At 44.7% G+C, this 21,259-nt stretch overlaps 1 protein-coding gene across 7 annotated transcripts in view; it reads left to right on the forward strand.

The window, feature by feature from the left end:
• The window catches only part of ATP11B (ATPase phospholipid transporting 11B (putative)), a 162,058-nt gene that overhangs the window by 41,681 nt on the left and 99,118 nt on the right, over positions 1-21,259 (forward strand). For all 7 annotated transcript variants that reach the window (XM_056565292.1, XM_056565291.1, XM_056565293.1 and 4 more), the window contains 5 exons: positions 10,626-10,742; positions 12,916-13,005; positions 14,405-14,485; positions 16,158-16,265; positions 20,547-20,675. In XM_056565292.1, the coding sequence (XP_056421267.1) occupies positions 10,626-10,742; positions 12,916-13,005; positions 14,405-14,485; positions 16,158-16,265; positions 20,547-20,675 (525 nt within the window). The remainder of the gene's footprint in view (positions 1-10,625; positions 10,743-12,915; positions 13,006-14,404; positions 14,486-16,157; positions 16,266-20,546; positions 20,676-21,259) is intronic.

A 21,259-nucleotide genomic window follows, 5' to 3' on the forward strand; every position in this document is an offset into this window, starting at 1 on the left:
TGTTAGGTTCTTTATTCAAGTTCTCTTTCATGCACACTTTTTTTTTTTTTGCTTAGAGAATATGCCATACCTAGAGCATGCTGTTTAGACATTGTGAACCTAGACTGGGCAGTCTGAAAATGCAAAAAATGTATCAAAATTACTCACATCATGTGATAAATGACATGTATCATGCAGTTTGTGTTGGTGCCGATTGGAACCCTAAGGGGTGTGACACCTGTCAGATCACCCTATACTGATCACCCTGTCAGTAAACTCCCCCCGCACAAACCAGAGGTACTGGCTGGTAGTGCGGGGGATGCTGATCAATATGCTGCCTACCATGCCCGGATCCGTCCCACCGTTCGCCCGTTATCTTCATTCTTCTGGATATGCAAATGAGCTGCCGGTCGGGGTTGCAAGCCTCCTTCTGGCATTCTGAAGTCAGCGCCGCTCGTCCGCAACACTGCCCGCTTATGAATATTCATCCTCTTCCTCCGACTGTTGCTCCCCTCTCTGCTCTGTACTGGACTCCACTGAGGATGGAGGGGATGAATATTCATAAGCAGGGCAGCGCTGCGGACGAGCGGCGCTAACGTCAGAGGGCCAGAAGGAGCCTTGTAATCCCGCCCGTTCCAGTTAACAGCTCATTTGCATATCCAGAAGAATGAAGATAACGGGCGAACGGCGGGACGGATCCGAGCATGGTAGGCAGCATATTGATCAGTGTCCCCCTCCGGTTAGTGTGGGGGGTTGGTTACTGACAGTTTTCCTTTTAAGAACTGCCCCCTAAACCCAGTAGCATGCAAAAATAAGCACAATAAAGCTCAGCTTTGTTGATATACTAAACATTTGTGAAGCCAGACAAAGGACAATGTAATGCTACCTTCACACTGGCGCTGTGCCCCTGTTAGTCCTTTTTTTTTTTTTTACTTAATGGGCCCTGAACGGGTTGGAGCACAGCAGGTACCAACGGGTCCTGATGAATCCCATTGACTTAGAGTTGAGAAAAATACCAGTAATTTTTTCTCCGCTCAACTGTCATTTTGTAACATAACTCCCTTTAGCGGATCTCATCGGCAGTGTGAAATTGGCCTAACAAATACCTTTACTTCGTGCAAATCTCAAAAGCCAATTAGTCTGTTGCTAACGGACTCACAGCCAGTGGCAGAGATCTTAAAACAATGAGGAATTTATATAAATAGTATATTTTGTAACGTTACATGATAAAAAAAAATAAGATTTGTTTGTCCAAGCTATAATAGCTCTTTAGCTGTGTAGGTGATCCCCAATACCCTCCAGTCCTTGGGGAAATTCCATTGACTGCAAACCTTTCTTTTAGTGCTGGGTGGTATACCGGTTCATACCGAATACCGAAATTTTTGTGCTGCACTATATGAATTTTAACCCATACCGCAATACCGGTGCGCTGTCCCCACATAGGGGAACTAATCATACGTGACCCGTGAGTGCTGTTCTGCCCCCCCTCCCCCAATTAATTATTAGCCCAGCGCTGTCCCCATTAGGGTACTACTCACATATGTCACTCGCAAGTGCTGCCCTCCTCGTCCTCCTGTTTGTTGCGGCCGCCGGCGCTGACACTCTATACCAGTGGTCTTCAACCTCCAGATGTTGCAATACTACAACTCCCAGCATGCTGGGTGTTGTAGTTTTGCAATATCTGGAGGGCCGCAGTTGAAGACCACTGCTCTATACTGTATCCCTATGTCCAGGCTGCAAAAGGTAAACAAAATAAAATAAACTTTAACTCACCTTTCCCTGTCGGTCCGGACCAGCTTCCTAGGGAAGGGAACTTCGGAAAGCAGTCAGCCTATCACCGGCCGCAACGATGTTCCACCTCGGCCGGTGATAGACTGAGCCCACTGTCATGTAAGAAGACGGCCGGCTTCCTACATGACAGTGGGCTCAGCCTATCGCCAGCCGGGTTCTTACATGACAGTGGGCTCAGCCTATCACCGGCTGGCTTCCTACATGACAGTGGGCTCAGCCTATCACCGGCCGGCTTCCTACATGACAGTGGGCTCAGCCTATCACCGGCCGAGGCGGAACAACGCTGCGGCCGGTGATAGGCTGACGGCTGTCCGACGTTCACGTCCCCAGGAAGAGCGTGAGGCCAACGTAGGAAGGTGCATTATAATTTATTTTTGTTTACCTTTTGCAGCCTGGGCATAGGGATACAGCTATAGAGTGTCAGCGCCGGCGGCTGCAACAAACAGGAGGACGAGGAGGCAGCGCTTGCGGGTGACGTGAGTAGTACCCCTATGGGGACAGCGCAGCGCTGGGCTAATAATACATTTTTATTTTTATTGGGGGGGGGGGGGGGATACCGTTATATACCGCGGAACCGCCATAAGTTAGAAAAATAGTGTGTAAGGCCACATAGTGAGGTGACGTCCAGGGTAGCAATTGGGTGACATGGCCTGGTAAGAATTTGGGGTGAACATGAAAATGAGATGGGAGAATTCATATTGTGCTTTTTTTCTTTCAAATTCCCAGCATTCTGACCGCTTTAACCTAGTAGTATATTTTGTGTAATTTACGGTTTGCCATCTTCTGTTCCTTTGACAGGAAAGGCATTCAGATTAGGTCATAGCCGCTTACTTAATCACTGGTTAATGCCGTGTGACAACAGCATACAGTGACAGGGCTTCTTCCTATCTGTTGTAGTACATCCCAGCACTAGTCAGGACTGCAAATGGCAGATCTGAGCAATTAAGCCTAATGGCAAATGAGTCACCGTGTTTTTCCAGCTTTCTTTCAGACCTCCAGAAATTGAAATCTGGATGTGGAGCACATTTCTCTCTGCGCTCCGTGGTCTGGTCTCTGCAGATGGTCCATCAATATTTTGTCAGCAAAATGTATATAATTTAATGTTAGTTTATTGAATTACTTAACTCTGTTTTTATGCGCCATGATTCCTTCTTAAGAAATGAATAAAAATACAATTTCAGCAGGATATCCTGTATCTACTGACGATGTAACAGGACTGGCAGCAAATCATTGTTCAGCTGATACTCGGCTGATGCTTACGCTGGCTGTTTGCTCTAAAGACCTACCTTTTATGTAAATATTACTTCTATGGTAAATATCCCTTAAACCCCTAAAGGACATGGTTTTTTTTGCACTTTCTTTATTTCTTCATCTGGGTCTTCTAAAAGCCATAATGCTTTAAATTTTCCACTTACCGACCCATATAAGCACTTGTTTTTTGCACCAAAAACTGTACTTTGTAATGACATCACTCATTTTACCACCACTACAGCAAAATGAAAAAAATATATTTGTTTGAAGAAATAAAAAATAAAAAAATAAAAAAGAAGAAGCAATTTAGCAAATTTTGGGGGCTTCCATTTCTATGCAATCTTCGGTACAAATGACATTTTATATCTATTTTGTAGGTCCACATGATTAGAACAATACCAAACTTTTGTATAGGTTTTGATTTATTGTACTATTTTTAAAAAGTATGTAAAATTTGTATGTTTAAAATTTTCCTCTTCTGACCCCTATAACTTTCTTTTTTTATATATATATATATATTTATGAAGACGGGGACGTATGAGGGCTCATTTTTTCTGCCATGTTCTTAAGTTTTTTTTATGGGACTTTTTTTTTTTTATCGCACTTTATGAATTTTTTAAGTGACCAAAAATTTGCAATTCTTGATTTAGGTATTTTTTATGTGTACACCATCGACCGTGCGGTTTAACTATACTCATCCATGTGCTGTTAACCGGGGCGGGCTTCCAACTCGAGCCAGCGTCATTCCGGCCGGCCCCCAGCTGATTCCTGTAGCTGAGGACCGGCTTTAATAGCCGACATGCGGCGATCGCTATTAACCCTTTAGATTGCCGCTTTCAAAGCTGACAGCGGCATCTAAAGGTGCCTTTATCCGGTCCCAGGTGGTCCAGTGGGGTGGATAGCCCCCCCCCCCCCCCCCACAGCGCGATCGTGGGGGGCGATCCACTGCTGAGGTAGATTGAGGGCTTACCTCTCCTTCCACAGCAGCTCCTGCGCTCAGAATGATAAAGCCTGGGATGACCAGGCTTTATCAATCGAGCGCAGAGCACACAGATCAGTGTGGTTCTATGGAACCACATTGATCTGTATGAGGAATCAAATGATTCCTCCTAAATGTTCCCTAAGGGGACTAAAAGTGTGAAAAAAAAATAATTTTAAACACACACATTAACCCCTTCCTTTATTAAAAGTTAAAATCACCCCCCCTTTCCCAAATTCCATATAAAAAATATATAAACCGAATAAAAATAAACATATGTGGTATTACCACATGCGTAAATGACCGAATTATAAAAATGTATCGTTAATTAAACCGCACGGTCAATGGCGTATGCAAATTTTTTTCTCCAAAAAAGCGTATTTTTGCTCACTTTTTTACCATAAAAAAATGAATAAAATGCAATCAAAAAGTCTGATCAAAACAAAAATGGTACCGATAAAATCTTCAGATCACGGCACAAAATATGACGGATGGACGTATGTCTCTTTTCAACCGTACTAACTATGTAACTATGTAATTTTAAATGTATAAATTTTCCTGCATGTAGTTATGATTTTTTCCAGAAGTACGACAAAATCAAACCTATATAAATTGGGTATCATTTTAATCAAATGGACCTACAGAATAATGATAATGTGTCATTTTTCCAGAAAAATTTACTGCGTAGAAACGGAAGCCCCCAAAATTTGCAAAATGGCGTTTTTTCTTCAATTTTGTCGTGCAATGATTTTTTTTTCCATTTCGCCATATATTTTTGGGTAAAATGACTGATGTCATTACAAAGTAGAATTGGTGGCGCAAAAAATAAGCCATCATATGGATTTTTTAAGTGCAAAATTCAAAGGGTTATGATTTTTAAAAGCTAAGGAGGAAAAAACTAAAGTGCAAAAACTGAAAAACGCTTGGTCCTTAAGGGGTTAAAGTGTACCTGTGATCAACAAAACCTTTTTATATAACGTAGATAATACCATTATATGTATATTTGTAATATACATTGATTAAAAAATATGTATATTTTTGTCTCTGCATCTATTGCCTATGTGTCTCTATGAGGAGTCCAAATACAGGAAGTGAGGGTGGACAAGCAGGGCTCTGTGCAGTGAGGCTCTGTGACATGTCACGGGCTCACACATGATGATTGACAAGCCAGGAGCCTGCATAGAGCCCTGCTTGGCCTGTCCTCCCTTCCTGGATTTGGACTCCTCACAGGCAATAGCTGCAGAGAAAGCACATTTTCACCCATAAAAATACATATGTTTTAACCAATGTATATTACAAATATACCCACACAGGTACACGTACAGGTACGCCCTGTGTTCTTCCAGCCCCTGCCGCTCGCCGGGCGGGGAACGGACTGGGATGCCTGCTGATATCGTTCAGCAGGCATCCTGGCATATCGCCCAGGGGTTATTGGCCATTTGAGGCGATTCCTGGCTGATGGGGTCTCTAATGACCCAATAGCCCAGAAAATAGGGATGATCGGAGATGTCAGAGACATCCCTGATCATCCTGAAGGATAGGAGCGAGGTGGCAGTGATTCCACCTCCTCCTATCCCCTGCCATTGATTGGTTAGGACTACCCGACCAATGGCAGTTGGGCGGGGGGGGTTTACAGGTGAAATCCCCGCTCTGCCCGCCCCTGGATGTCGGGCAGAGCGATGGGAAGATGGTGGCTGGTACCAGAGCAGTTCAGGATGGCGGCGGGATCTGCAGCAGTGAGGAGGCGGCGGCGGATCAGCGGTGAAGGCAGCAGTAAAGATCCATGGTAAGTGACCTTCACTGCTGCCTTTTAGGAGTTGCCAAACTACAACTCCCAGCCAAAGGCTGTCTGGGCATGCTGGGAGTTGTAGTTTTGCAACATCTGGAGGGCCACAGTTTGGAGACCACTATACAGTGGTGCCCTTCAGATGTTGCAGAACTACAACTCCCAGCATGCATGGACAGTCTCAGCATGCTGGGAGATGTCGTTTTTCAACATCTGGGAGAGCACAGTTTGGACACCACTATACAGTGGTGTCCAAACTGTAGCACTCCAGATGTTGCAAAACTACAACTCCAAGCATGCCCAGACTGCCCAGGCAAGCTGGGAATTGTAGTTCGGCAACATGTGGCTCTTCAGATGTTGCCGAACTACAACTCCCAGCATGCCTGGGCAGTCTGAGCATGCTGGGAGTTGAAGTTTTGCAATATCTGGAGGGCTAGAGTTTGCTACACCAATACACAGTGGTCTCCAAACTGTTCTCCAGTTGTTGCATAACTACAACTCCCAACATTCACTTCGGCTGTCTGGGCATGCTGGGAGCTGTAGTTTTGCAACAACTGGAGGCACACTGGTTGGGAAACATTGTCTGTTTCCTAACTCAGTGTTTCCCAACCTGTGTGCCTCCAGCTGTTGCAAAACTAGAACTCCTAGCATGCACTGACAGACCATGCATGCTGGAAGTTGAACTTTTGCAACAGCTGGAGGCACACTGGTTGGGAAACACTGAGTTAAGTAACAAACTCAGTGTTTTGCAACCAGTGTTCCTCCTGCTGTTGCATAACTACAACCTCCAGCATGCATGGACAGCCAAAGGGCATGCTGGAAGTTGTAGTAGTATACCTCCAGCTGTTGCATAACTACAAGTCCCAGCATGCCCTTCAGCTGTCCATGCATGCTGGGGGTTGTAGTTTTTGCAACAGCTGAAGGCACACTGGTTGTGTAACACAGAGTTTGTTACCTAACTCAGTGTTTTGCAACCAGTGTGCCTCCAGCTGTTTCTTAACTGCAACCCCCAGCATGCACGGACAGCCAAAGTGCATGCTGGGAGTTGTAGTTTTGCAATAGCTGGAGGTTTGCCTGCCCCCCAATGTGAATGTACAAGGTACATTCACACAGGCGGGTTTACAGTGAGTTTCTCGCTGCAATCTTGAGATGCAGCAAATTTTCCACTACAGTTCAAACTCCCAGCGGGAAACTCTCTTTAAACCCCCGCCCGTGTGATTATACCCGAAAAACACTACACTACACCTACAAAAAGTAAAGGGTAAAACACTACATATACATATACCCCTACACAGTTACCTCCCCCCAAATGAAAATGAGAAACGTTTGGTATGGCACGGTTTATAAAACTGAGCCTCCAGCTGTTGCAAAACAACAACTCACAGTGTTGCCGGACAGCCATTGACTGTCCTGGCATGCTGGGAGTTTTGCAACAGCTGGAGGCACCCTGTTTGGGAAACACTGCCGTAGGGTAATTTTGGTATTGGAGGCAAGTGTAATTCTTGCATCCAGGTCTGTCCCTGCAAATCCCTAATTTAGGCCTCAAATGCACATGGCGCTCTCTCACTTCAGAGCCCTGTTGTATTTCAAGGCAACAGTTTAGGGCCACATATGGGGTATTTCTGTACTCGGGAGAAATTGCCTAACAAATTTGGGGGGCTTTTTCTCCTTTTACCCCTTATGAAAAGGTAAAGTTGGGGTCTACACCAGCCTGTTATTGTAAACATTTTTTATTTTTTATACTAACATGCTGGTGTTGCTCCATACTTTTCATTTTCACAAGAAGTAAAAGGAAAAAAGACCCCCAGAATTTGTAACACAATTTCTTCTGAGTACGGAAATACCCCATATGTGGACGTAACATGCTCTGCGGTCGCACAGGCTCAGGAGTGAGAGCGCCATGTACATTTGAGGTGATTGGCACAGGGGTGGCTGATTATTACAGCGGTTCTGACAGAAACACAAAAAGGTGTTAAGGTTTACCATACCCCGTGTTACGTTCCTTGAGGGGTGTAGTTTCCAAAATGGTATGGCATGTGGGGGTTATTTTGCTGTTCTGGCACCATGGGGGCTTCCTAAATGCAACATGGCCCCCTAAAAGCCATGACAGCAAAATTTGTTTTCAAAAATCCCACAGTTGCTCTTTCCCTCTTGAGCCATGTTGTGAGCCCGCAGAGCACTTTATGTCAACATATGAGGTATTTCCATACTTGAGAGAGATTGGGCTACAAATTTTGGGGGGCTTTTTCTCCATTTACCACTTTTAAAAATGGAAAATATGGGGCTACAAGAACATATTAGTGTAAAAAATTTAGATTTAGATTTTTCTTCTCCACTTTGCTGCTATTCTTGTGAAATGCCTAAAGGGTTAAACTTTCTGAATGTCATTTTGAATACTTTGAGGGGTGTAGTTTCTATGGGGTCATTTATGGGGTATTTCTCACATAAAGGGCCATCAAATCCACTTCAAACTTAACTGGTCCCTAAAAAATTCAGATTTTGAAATTTTAGCAACAGATCCGATGTGTTTGAATACTCCCTAAGGACTTGTTCACACGGGTGGATCCACAGCGTATTTTATGCTGCGGATCCACCGATGATGGACCCCAGCAGTGTGTCTCAGGTGTGCCTGCTCGGAGTGTCAGTCAGCCACTACGAACCATGCGCACTATACTCGCACACATGGCTGCTGCTCTCGGCCTAGCTCATGGAGCAGGGGGAGCGGACGTGATGTGTGAGTACACCGCGCACGCACCCGATGACTTGCACATTGCAGCAGTGTGTTTGCTCGTAGCGGTGTATTGCTGCTCCGAGCAGGCACATCTGAGACACACTGTAGGGGTCCATCGTTGGCGGATCTGCAGTGTAAAATACACTGTGGATCCACCAGTGTGAACGAGCCCTTAAAGAACTTTTTGTAAATGTGCTTTTCTCCTGTACTCCCTTGAATTACTGATTGAAACTTTATATTGTAGACTTTATATTTTCTACCCTATATGACATAAAAGGTACCATGTGTCTCCTTTGCCAAACAGCCATCTAACAGTGTCAGCAGTTTTTATTGTGAATTGCAGCTGACAGGTATAGGGATCCGTTTTAAGTCAACAGTTTTGGTTCACACTGTAGTAACCGCATGCTCCTTTTTCCTACCCGCCCTGTTGTAGTCACCCAAATGGATTCTCCGGCCCATCCCCCTAACACAGTGGTGACTGCAATATTTTAGCATTGTGCTGGTCAGGTTCCTTTCACATATGCATAGTTTACCATTTAAAATGAGTAGAAACTTGGTGGACCAGTTGCATTTAATTTTAATTCCTTGGTGCCCCCATGGACTGCCGGTGTCCATTGTGCAACAGATCCAGCAGAGCTTAGTGTTTTCCTCCTAAAATATGCCACAATGCAGAAGCAGCCAGTGCCTCACACAACCAATATGGAAATATCTCATGTGGTTTATTTAACGTTTTTCAAATTGAGTTATTGCCTTGTCCAAAAGAACATTTTGCATTCTGTATCTGTCTATGTCTGAACCAATGAAGTCTGTCTGTTACCACCAAGATCTCTGTAGTCTCTTTGTACCATTATTGTAATGTTGTGATTTACCTTTCAGAATGTCACATGCAGCAGTAGGGCAGGTGAATCAGCAGGAGGTAGCAAGGAAATATGCCGAATAAACAATGCTAAGGCCTTCTGTTTAGAACATGACATTTAAGAGGACATCTCTGGTCCTAGTCTTTATTCTGTTTGTTGCTGGGTTTGCTGATATATAGAAGGCTTTGTTTCTGAGTATCTGTCATGTCATCTATCATCATTCTCTTTATCATATGGTTGGACAATAATGACCTTATGCTTTTGCTACTACTTCTGTTTTGTTACCCACCTCTTGCTTCATCCCCTTTTATTTCATCTGCTTGTGAAATTAATGTCTGCAAATATTCCATTTTTGTGCATCAATTTGTCCTCTTTTGCTCTACAATTATTGAAGTTAGAGAGTACTCACAATGCTAGTTACTGTCAATAAAAAGTGGGGACACTGTCAAATTTAGGGGGGATTTTTTTATTTGTCATTTATTTGATTTATTACAGTAAATATGTTTGTAATTGGCCCCCTCTTAAATCTTTGACATTTAGCTGTAAAAAGACTTTTTGCCCTAAAACTTGCCAGAAAAGTCTTTGGTGGGTTTCATGGCAGCCCCTCCCAGCTCCTCTCATGAATTCTAATGTCAGCACCCCTATAGTGCACAGAGAATAGGGGAGCTGTCATATCTTCAGGGCTGCAGCACAGACACACTCGTTGCAATTTACATGTGTCCTGTATATTAAATATCCCCCATTGCTTATGCACTTAGACATATGCTATGCCCATTATTATCCCCCAATCCGGCTCCTGTCAGAAAGAGGCACATCCAGCGCCTAGCTGACAGACCGTCGAACGGTGACTCCGGTCGGCTAAGTTTTGACCCGTATGCGGTTTTGGACCGGACCTAAAACCGTAGTAAACTACGGTTTTAGGTCCGGTCAGGAAACCGCATACGGGTCAGAACTGAGCCGACCGGATTCACCGTTTGACTCCGGTCGGCTCATTAAAGTAAATGGAGTCACGGGCTGATCCGACTGGGGTACGGGAGCGCCTGGTTTGCCCCGCCGGATCCGGCACCCGTATGTAGAAAATGTGGTGTGAATGCAGCCTAACACAGTCCTGTGCTTGCAGTCACTGACTGAACTGACAGGATGTGTTCACACCCCATTACATTTTCAGTGGGAGCATGAGCAATAATCTGTGCTGAGTATTTAGCTGTCTTGGTCCAGTAACTTTACGATGCTATTTATTGTGTTTGACAGGGATGTGACCCACCAAATCACAGTGAAACTCGGACAGTTTATGTGGCAAACAGATTCCCTCAGCATGGCCATTATGTTCCCCAACAATTTGCAGACAACAGAATCATTTCATCTAAGGTAAGTTGTTTTAAATTGTGCATATTGATTTACATGTCTGGATCCCTATAATCAATATAAATATATATACATACATATACATATATATATATATATATATATATATATATATATATATATATATTTTAAATATGATATATGATATGGTACTGGGTCATGGGGAAAATAGAAAAAAAAAACATACTTACTCAGCCCAGTCTCCTGCTGGTCCCCGCCTGCTCCTGTTCCGTCTGTTCCCATGATCTTCTCTCTTCTTCCTGCTTTCAAGACCATCGCTTGGAGCAGGACTGGCTGCAGTGTCCTGTCTCGACCAGTGTTTCACTTAGCAGGCAGGTCCTGCAACAAGCAGTCGTCTTGGAAGCAGGAAAATGGGAAAAAAAAGGTCGGGGAGCGCACAGAGCCAAATGGGAGCTGCGGCAGATCAGGGCTAGGTAAGAATGTTTAGTGGTTTTTTTTTTTCTATTTTCTGTCCACTCAAGCATCATATTGATATTAATTTTTATTAATTTTTTTGTCAAAAGTTTTTTTTCTTTTTTTTTTTTTTTTTTTATTGTTTTTTTTTTAATGACCGCTTCCTTTTTAAGGGGTCATCTGAGAGTTCAATAAATTAAACTGGCAGCTGGAAATGCTATCAGACAGATAAAACGAATGCTTTGGTGGTCTCCATCAGTCTTTGGTGGTGGCGTGTTGTAGCATTGAGTTGGGACATGCTATAGCACTGCAGGTAATCAGTAGGCCTCAGTGATCACATACCTTACCTGCTCACATCCCCGCTGAGGCCAACGACCAGCTGCATCAGCCATGTGAATGTACTCTATGTCATTGCTCCCGGAAAATAGAGGCCGGCGGGGACCACAACAGCATCAGTGCTGGGTTGGTAAATTTAACAGGTAAGAAAAATATATATTATAAAGATCACTTGTTATATAAGGGTGTGTGTGTGTATATATATATATATATATATATATATATATATATATAATGTTTATAGCATTTACACCGGTCTGTTATTTTCATTTGTTTACTTTTTAGATAAAGTCTTAGAAAAACCTGCAACCTCCTAATATTTGTTCTGTTAATGTGTTGGAGTCCTGAGTAGATGGAGTTAGCTTGTGTACAGATTGTATGTTAAGCTCTAAGACAGGAGATTTAGGAAAAATCTGCATGGATTAGATGGAGGACTAGTGAGTGACTCATTAGTGTGTAAAGGTTCAATCCAGTCCATAATTATCTATTTTTAATCCTACCTGTAGATGTGATTAGTCTATGGTAGAAGCCACCATATACAGTACTGTACATTCAGCCTAATTTACATGTCTGGATTGTAAACATCAAAGCAAGAGATTTTTTTATTTGAGGAGAAATGCACTGAAAATGGTAGGGTACAACGTATGACCTGGAGAATAAATATAACATGTAGTAATTTACAAACCTGTACCAAACAAGAAGAGAAATGTATATAATCAGGCACTCACCTGATGTATGCCAAAGAAGTTGCTTTTATTCCATGCTTAAAGGTTACAGCAGTTCGGGTCGGGGAGAGGAAGAAATTTTGAGCTCAGCCGAGCTCGTGGAACGACGGTTCCGTTTCGCAGGTTGTCCGCTTGGTCACTCCCCTGGGGCGTGACCAAGCGGACAACCCGCGAAACGGAACCGTTGTTCCACGAGCTTGGCTGAGCTCAACATTTCTTCCTCTCCCCGACCCGAACTGCTGTAACCTTTAAGCATGGAATAAAAGCAACTTCTTTGGCATACATCGGGTGAGTGCCTGATTATATACATTTCTCTTCTTGATTGATCATGCATATGTTTTCCATATAAGCGCACCCCCGACCCGCCGCACCGCTCGCCCATAAGTAACCACTTCAGTCTATCACTGCACACGCAGCACCGTAAACCACACTATAGTGCCGGCTCTCTATCTCTGCATATTGTTACACGCTTTCTGGTACCAAAACATTTATTTTTCCTCCGGAGTACATCTCTAAATACATGGGGTCCTTAGTGCAGGAGGACAAGACATTCAAACCCAACGAGGGAAATGATTGGCAATAACTACTAACATAAGTAAAATTTCTATGCAAGACAGCTAAATATGTTTCGTAGGACTGATAAACTTATCATGTATAGGCAATTTTTAGTACTTTTTATATTGACTATGTTTCCTTTGTAGTACACAGTGTTGAACTTCATTCCAAAAAACTTGTTTGAACAATTCAGAAGAATAGCCAATTTCTATTTTCTCATTATATTTCTAGTTCAGGTAAGTCATTGCTGAAGTAAATAAAAGTTTGTTTATTGTTTCCTTATTATTTTATTTATTTATTTAAGCGTTCCCCTCCCCCCCCCCCCCCCTAATTTCTTTAAAATCATTTCATTTAACCCCTAGGAGACCCATGATATAAATGTACACCACGGTTACCTGGTACCTGGCTTATCATGACGCACATTTACATCGTGCACTGTAGTGAGTCACGCATAGTCAGTAATAGACATCAACATCCACCATTAACCCCTTAAGTGCTGTACAGAAGTACTTATCCCCTATCCACAGGATCCTGTGGACCACAGGGAAACTAATCTCCTGCCTGGCACCCTGGATTCCCCATGCACAAATCAACCTCCACTGATGTACTTTCAACCATAACACAAATCATATTCTTGGTATATATGTGCTTTATATGAATCTGCACTTCAGGGTAGTTGGCTGGACTCATGGGACATCTTGGAAAACTGGTATACAAGTTGGTGGGTGAATGAGTAAAGCTTTGGCTTTAGGGTCTATTCACACGTACAGTATTCTGCGCAGATTTGATGCCTAGATTTTCTGCTGCAGGTTTCAATGTAAACTGTATGTCTGAACATAGCTTGAAATCTTGCGCAACAAATCTGGGCATCAAATCTGTGCAGAATACTGTACGTGTGAATAGACCCTTAAAGTCTTCAAATACCGTATTTATCGGCGTATAACACACACTTTTTAGGCTAAAATTTTTAGCCTAAAGTCTATGTGCGTGTTATACGCCGATACACCCCCAGGAAAGGCAGGGGGAGAGAGGCCGTCGCTGCCCGCTTCTCTCCCCTTGCCTTTCCTGGGGTCTAGAGCCCTGCTGCCGGCCCTTCTCTCCCCCTGGCTATCGGCGGAAGCGGCGCCGACAGCCAGGGGTAGAGAAGGGGCAGCGGCACCCATTTCCGGCGCCGCTGCCCCGTTGCCTCCCCCCATCCCCGGTGGCATAATTACCTGTTGCCGGGGTCGGGTCCGCGCTGCTGCAGGCCTCCGGCGTGCGTCCCCTGCGTCGTTGCTATGCGCGGCGCACTGACGTCATGCTCCGCGCCGTGCAGCGCATAGCAACGACACGGGACGCACGCCAGAGGCCTGCAGCAGCTTTTTTTATCCATAAGTATAAAAAGTAGATGTTAAACGAAACTCAAATGCAGTGTGAACCCAGCTTAAGTGTTATCAACTTTGGGTAAATAAAATACTGGTTAATAATTACCGTGGAAAAATACCTGTCGGAGAACAAAACCCACAAAGAAAACTACACTCCACTCTTAGTAAATCAGGGCCAAAATACTTTAAAGGTAAAGTTTCTGAGTTGTTTTTCTACCAAAATGCATCTGTGTGTGGATTTAGCAAGTCACCATGTTTTTTGTTCTTCCAGCTTATGATCGATACACCAACAAGTCCAGTAACAAGTGGACTGCCACTATTTTTTGTCATAACAGTAACGGCTATCAAACAGGTAAATCTGGGAATCTGTAAGTTCCATGTCACTAGGCATAACATTTCTATATAAAAATGAGCAGTCTCGGTTTATGCAGTATGATTTTGCAAATATTAATCGCAGTACAATATTGTGAACAGATGTATAAAAAGGTTATTATTTCCATGGGAAGTGGAAGATGAAATAGTCTTAAAACCTAAATGCTTTTCCGCTGCTGGATCCCCAGTTGTTTTTATACTTGCATAAAATATCAAAAGTAAAGCAATATAGTAAGTAGGGATGCACCATAATTTCGGCCCTACGAAAAATGCCCCTTTCGGCATTTTCGACTGATGGAATTCTGGGCCGAAAATTTCGGGGAGTGTGGCCTAACCCCTTAATGACACAGGGCGTGGAGGTACACCCTGGGCGTCAGGGACTTAGCGCAACAGGACGTGTCTGTATGCCCCGAGTCCCGCTGCGGCTATGACACAAGTGCAAAAGCTGCGCTTGCATCATGGACCGCGGGTTCCGGCTGCTTTCAGCAGCCAGGGACCCGACGGTAAAGCCGGACATCAGCGATCGCGCTGATGTCTGACATTAACCCCTCAGATGCCGTGATCATTATTGATCAAGGCATCTGTGGGGGGTTCCGGTGGCTGATCTCATCGCCCGCAACACGGCCACGAGGATCAGATCAGCTAAAATGGCAGCCGGAGATCTCCTCCCCTGCCTCCTTCTGCCATCATAAAAACATTGTTAATGATCCTGTACGGTGAATGGCGTAAACATTAAAAAAATAAGAAAATAAACGTCCAAAAATGTAGATTTTTATCAGAAAAAATTTAAGTGATATAAAAAAAATATTTAAAAAAACAGAACAAGGGTACCAATAAAAGCTATAGATCACGGCGCAAAAAATAAGCCCTCAGACATCCCCGTATATGGAAAAATAAAAAATTTATAGAGGTCATAAGTTCTGCAAAAAAAAGTGGTCAGGGCAATGAATTTTCAGTTTTAGGCCAAGCACAGTCAAAATTCCAAGTATTTGTATGTTTATACATACTAACCAGACTAGGATTCATGCTCTCAAACTTAAAGGGGTTATCCAGGAAAAAACTTTTTTTTATATATCAACTGGCTCCAGAAAGTTAAACAGATTTGTAAATTCTTTCTATTAAAGAATCTTAATCCTTTCAGTACTTATGAGCTTCTGAAGTTTAGGTTGTTCTTTTCTGTCTAAGTGCTCTCTGATGACACGTGTCTCGGGAACCGCCCAGTTTAGAAGAGGTTTGCTATAGGAATTTGCTTCTAAACTGGGTGTTTCCCGAGACACGTGTCATCAGAGATTACTTAGACAGAAAAGAACAACCTTAACTTCAGAAGCTCATAAGTACTGAAAGGATTAAGATTTTTTAATAGAAGTAATTTACAAATCTGTTTAACTTTCTGGAACCAGTTGATATATAAAAAAAAATGTTTTTTCCTGGAATACCCCTTTAAGGATTTCCTGCTCATGGAAAAATCTTTAAAGGGGTTGTCCAGCAAAAGCTTTTTTGTATAAATGTGTACAGGCTCTTATACCGTAAAAAGGGCCTGTACTTGCCTCCTTCACTCCTCCACAGCCTCCTTTTTCAAAGTTCATCATTTCCTGTATTAATCTGTTTTGACAGACTACTTGTGTTGATTTACTATTGTTTTGTGCCTTTAGGGTTATGAAGACTGGTTGCGACACAAAGCAGATAATGAAGTTAATGGCGCTCCAGTCTACGTTGTCAGAAGCGGTGGCCTTGTTAAGACTAGATCCAAAAACATCAGGGTATGTATGAGCTTTGTGGTTTACTTTTAAACTTTTAGGGTACATTCACATTGGTATGACTTGTGAGTGTTTGCAGTTTCTTGCATTGGGCAATGGGGGTGATCTCGTTTCAATGTAATCTTCAGAGTAGGGTTGCACATATGGGGAAAATGTGCGAGTGCGATTATGGGCCTAAATATTGCGATTTCGATATGCGATGCGATTATAATAAATAAATGGTGAAATACCCCCATTTTATGTCCAATCTCCTCCATTTCACATCTATCCACCTATTTTATGCCCACCGCCCATTTCACATCTCCCCCATTTAATTTCTATCTCCCCCTGTCACATTCTCTTCCCATGGTCACATCCCCCGCCCCTGTCACATTCTCCCCCATATCAAATCACCCCTCTCGTCACATTCTCCTCCATATCACATCTCCCCTTTGTCACATTTTCCCCCTGTCACATTCTCCCCCATATCACATCTCCCCCTTGTCATTCTCCCCCATGTCAAATCCCCCCCCAAATTCTCTTCCCCATATCACCCCCCCCCACATTCTCTTCCCCATATCACATCCCCCCCGTCACATTCTCTTCCCCATATCACATCCCCCCGTCACATTCTCTTCCCCATATCACATCCCCCCCGTCACATTCTCCTCCATATCACATCTCCCCCTTGTCACATTCTCCCCCTGTCACATTCTCCCCCATATCACATCTCCCCCTTGTCATATTCTCCCAATATCACATCTCCCCCCCCACATTCTCTCCCCATATCACATCTCCCCCCCCTGTCACATTCTCTTCGCCATATCACATCCCCCCGTCACATTCTCCTACATATCACATCCCCTTGTCACATTCTCCTACATATCACATCCCCTTGTCACATTCTCCTACATATCACATCCCCCCGTCACATTCTCCTACATATCACATCTCTCCCCTTGTCACATTCTCTTCCCCATATTACATTCTCCCTCTTGTCACATTATCCTCCCCATATCACATTCTCCCTCTTGTCACATTATCCCCCCCCGTCACATTCTCCCCCCCCCCGTCACATTCTCCCCCCTGTCACATTCTCTTCCCCATATCACAACCCCCATATCACATTCTCCTCCCCTGTTACATTCTCCCTCCCCGTCACATTCTCTTCCCCATATCACATTTTCCCCCTTGTCACATTCACCCCCCGTCACATTCTCTTCCCCATATCACATCCCCCCCCCCGTCACATTCTCCCCCATATCACATTCTCCTACCCCTTGTCACATTCTCCTTCCCCCATCACATTCTCCCCCCATAACTTCCACCTACCGTGACATTCCCCCCAATATCACATCTCCCACCGTCACATTCTCCCCTTGTCACATTCACCCCCATATCACATCTCCCCCCCCTGTCACATTCTCTTCCGCATATCACATTCCCCCCTGTTACATTCTCACCCATATCACATCCCCCCCGTCACATTCTCCCCGTCACATTCTCCCCCTTGTCATATTCTCCCCATATCAAATCCCCCCCCCACATTCTCTCCCCCATATCACATCTCCCCCCCCCTTGTCACGTTCTCTTCCCCATATCACATCCCCCTGTCACATTCTCCCCCATATCACATTCTCCTCCCCCTTGTCACATTCTCCACCCTCATCACATTCTCCCCCCATAACTTCCCCCTACCGTCACATTCACCCTCATATCACATCTCCCCCCCCCCCGTCACATTCTCTTCCGCATATCACACTCCACCCTGTCACATTCTCTTCCCCATATCACATCTTCCCCCCCCCCTTGACACATTCTCCCCCCTTGACACATTCTCCCCCCTTGACACATTCACCCCCCCTGTCACATTCTCTCCCCATATCACATCCCCCCATCACGTTCTCTCCCCCATATCACATTCCCCCCGTCACATTCTCCCCCTTATCACATTCTCCCCCTTGTCATATTTTCCCCATATCAAATCTCCCCCCCACATTCTCTCCCCCATATCACATCCCTCCCCCCCCCTGTCACATTCTCTTCCCCATATCACATCCCCCCCGTCACATTCTTCTACATATCACATCTCTCCCCTTGCCACATTCTGTTCCCCATATCACATCCCCCCCCCTGTCACATTCTCCCCCTGTCACATTCTCCCCCTGTCACATTCTCCCCCTTATCACATCTCCCCCTTGTCATATTCTCCCCATATCAACCCCCCCCCCACATTCTCTCCTCCATATCACATCTCCCCCCCCCCCTGTCACATTCTCTTCCCCATATCACATCCCCTCCTGTCACATTCTCTTCCCCATATCACATCCCCCCATAACATTCTCCCCCCATAACTTCCCCCTACCGTCACATTCACCCTCATATCACATCTCCCCCCCCCCCCCCCGGTCACATTCTCTTCCGCATATCACACTCCCCCCTGTCACATTCTCTTCCCCATAACACATCTTCTCCCCCCCCCCCTTGACACATTCTCCCCCCTTGACACATTCTCCCCCCCCGTCACATTCTCTCCCCATATCACATCCCCCCCATCACGTTCTCTCCCCCATATCACATTCCCCCCCTTATCACATCTCCCCCTTATCACATCTCCCCCTTGTCATATTCTCCCCATATCAAATCTCCCCCCCCCACATTCTCTCCCCCATATCACATCCCTTCCCCCCCCCTGTCACATTCTCTTCCCCATATCACATCCCCCCCGTCACATTCTTCTACATATCACATCTCTCCCCTTGCCACATTCTGTTCCCCATATCACATTCTTCCCCCTGTCACGCTCTCCTCCCCTATGTCACGTTCTCCTCCATATCCCATCTCCCCCTTGTCACATTCTCGCCCCGTCACATTCTCCCCCCATATCACATTATCCCCCCCATGTCACATCCCCCGTCACATTCTCCCCCATCACATTATCCCCCATATCACATCCCCCGTCACATTCTCCCCCGTGTCACATTCTCTTCCCCATATCACAACCCCCCCGTCACATTCTCCCCCCCATATCACTACCCCCATATCACATTCGCCTCCCCTGTTACATTCTTCCTCCTCCTGTCACATTCTCTTCCCCATATCACATTTTCCCCCTTGTCACATTCACCTCCCGTCACATTCTCTTCCCCATATCACATCCCCTCCTGTCACATTCTCTTCCCCATATCACATCCCCCATCATATTCTCCTCCCCCTTGTCACATTCTCTTCCCCTTGTCACATTCTCCTTCCCCATCACATTCTCCACCCTCCATCACATTCTCCCTACCGTCACATTCACCCCCATATCACATCTCCCCCCCCCCCCCCCCCGTCACATTCTCTTCCGCATATCACATTCCCCCCCCCCTTGACACATTCTCCCCCCTTGACACATTCTCTCCCCCCTGTCACATTCTCCCCCCTTGACACATTCTCTCCCCCCTGTCACATTCTCTCCCCCATGTGACATTTCTCCCCCCTGTCATATTCCCCCCCCACCCGTCACATTCTCTCTCCCCCCTCCCACCCTTCACATTCTCCGCCCACATGTCACAATCTCCCCCCCTGTAGGTAGCCTTTTGTACTGCAGCAAATACACTAGGTTTCCCGGACTGTTGTCTAATTTTTCGCGGGATTGGGGAAACCTAGTGTGTTTGCAGCCGTAAAAGACCTTTCCTCATCAGCCAATCACTGGCGTGATACGTGACACTGCTGCGGCCAGTGATTGGCTGAAAAGGGAAAGGTCCTACTGTTTTATGGAGAAGAAAGGAGACACCGGACCGCACGGAGACTAACGGCATCTGCAGGGACCGGGAGTAGGTGAGCAGAAGGATTTTTATTTTTCTCCCTGTGCCCTTTTACTCCAGCTTTCTACCAGGGTGCCTCTAGTCAGTTGTCAAAATACAACTCCCAGCATGCCCGGACAGACATCTGAAGGCACCCTGGTTGGGAAACACTGAATTTTAGGTTTTTTTTATTTGTTTTTACCTGCTCTGGCCGTCCCCCTCCTGCAGCAGCACACGGGAGCCGGCCCGAGCAGATAATCGCAAGTGTTCCCTGGGGGCCGTATCACTAATATCACAAAAGCAATCGAATCGCGATTTTTGCTTTTTATGATAATCGTGCAGCCCTACGTCAGAGCGTGATCACATGGCATAGAAGTGACATGTCAGTATTCCTAGTGGTTCCCTATATCTCCCATTGAAGTCATAGGGAGCAGAGTTTTTGACAAAGAAGTCGTGACGGTTTGGATTTCTTGCAAAAAATGTTTTTACTTAAAAAAATTTTTTTTTTATACTTTAGGTTGGTGACATTGTCCGAGTAGCCAAAGATGAAACTTTTCCTGCTGATCTTGTACTGTTGTCCTCAGACAGAGTTAATGGTTCATGTCATGTGACAACTGCAAGTCTGGATGGAGAAACAAATCTCAAGGTAAGTTGTTAGTAACTTTCTATCTTAATTCCACTTTTGTATTTCACGATGACATGTAGTTCATGGGCATAACTACAGACAGTCAGTTGGTTACAGATACATGTTTAATTTGCTTTTATATTATGTTCTTCATTAGAAAAAATTGGAAAAGTCTGTCCTATTCTGAGAGACTTTCCGGTCCGTGCTTGCGCCCTGTTATATGTAGAGATTATCGGCTGACCTCACCCTTCGCTGGCTGATCTGGTCATTTGACTCGTTGGCTGCACATCTCGCAGTGTACTAGGGGGATGTACAAGCAACAAGATGAAAGCAAAGGGCCACACAAATGATCTAGCGATCGTTCCTGCAGCTCTCCCCACACAATGATCCACCATTCTAATAAAAGGCTCTGTAAATGAGTGAGCATAGGACATTCTAATAATAGGTGATGAACAAGTGGAGCAAAAACAAGGAGAAAAGGCTGGAAATAGAGGGTACAAGGTAGTCTGCTAAGAAAAACAAAATAGTCTATACTAGCAAAACGGCTACATTATTAATAAAGAAAAAAAATTTTTCACCATAACTGGTGCAAAGCAAGAAAATAA

This window comes from Hyla sarda, chromosome 3 (genome assembly GCF_029499605.1).
Source record: "Hyla sarda isolate aHylSar1 chromosome 3, aHylSar1.hap1, whole genome shotgun sequence".
Lineage (NCBI taxonomy): Eukaryota > Metazoa > Chordata > Amphibia > Anura > Hylidae > Hyla > Hyla sarda.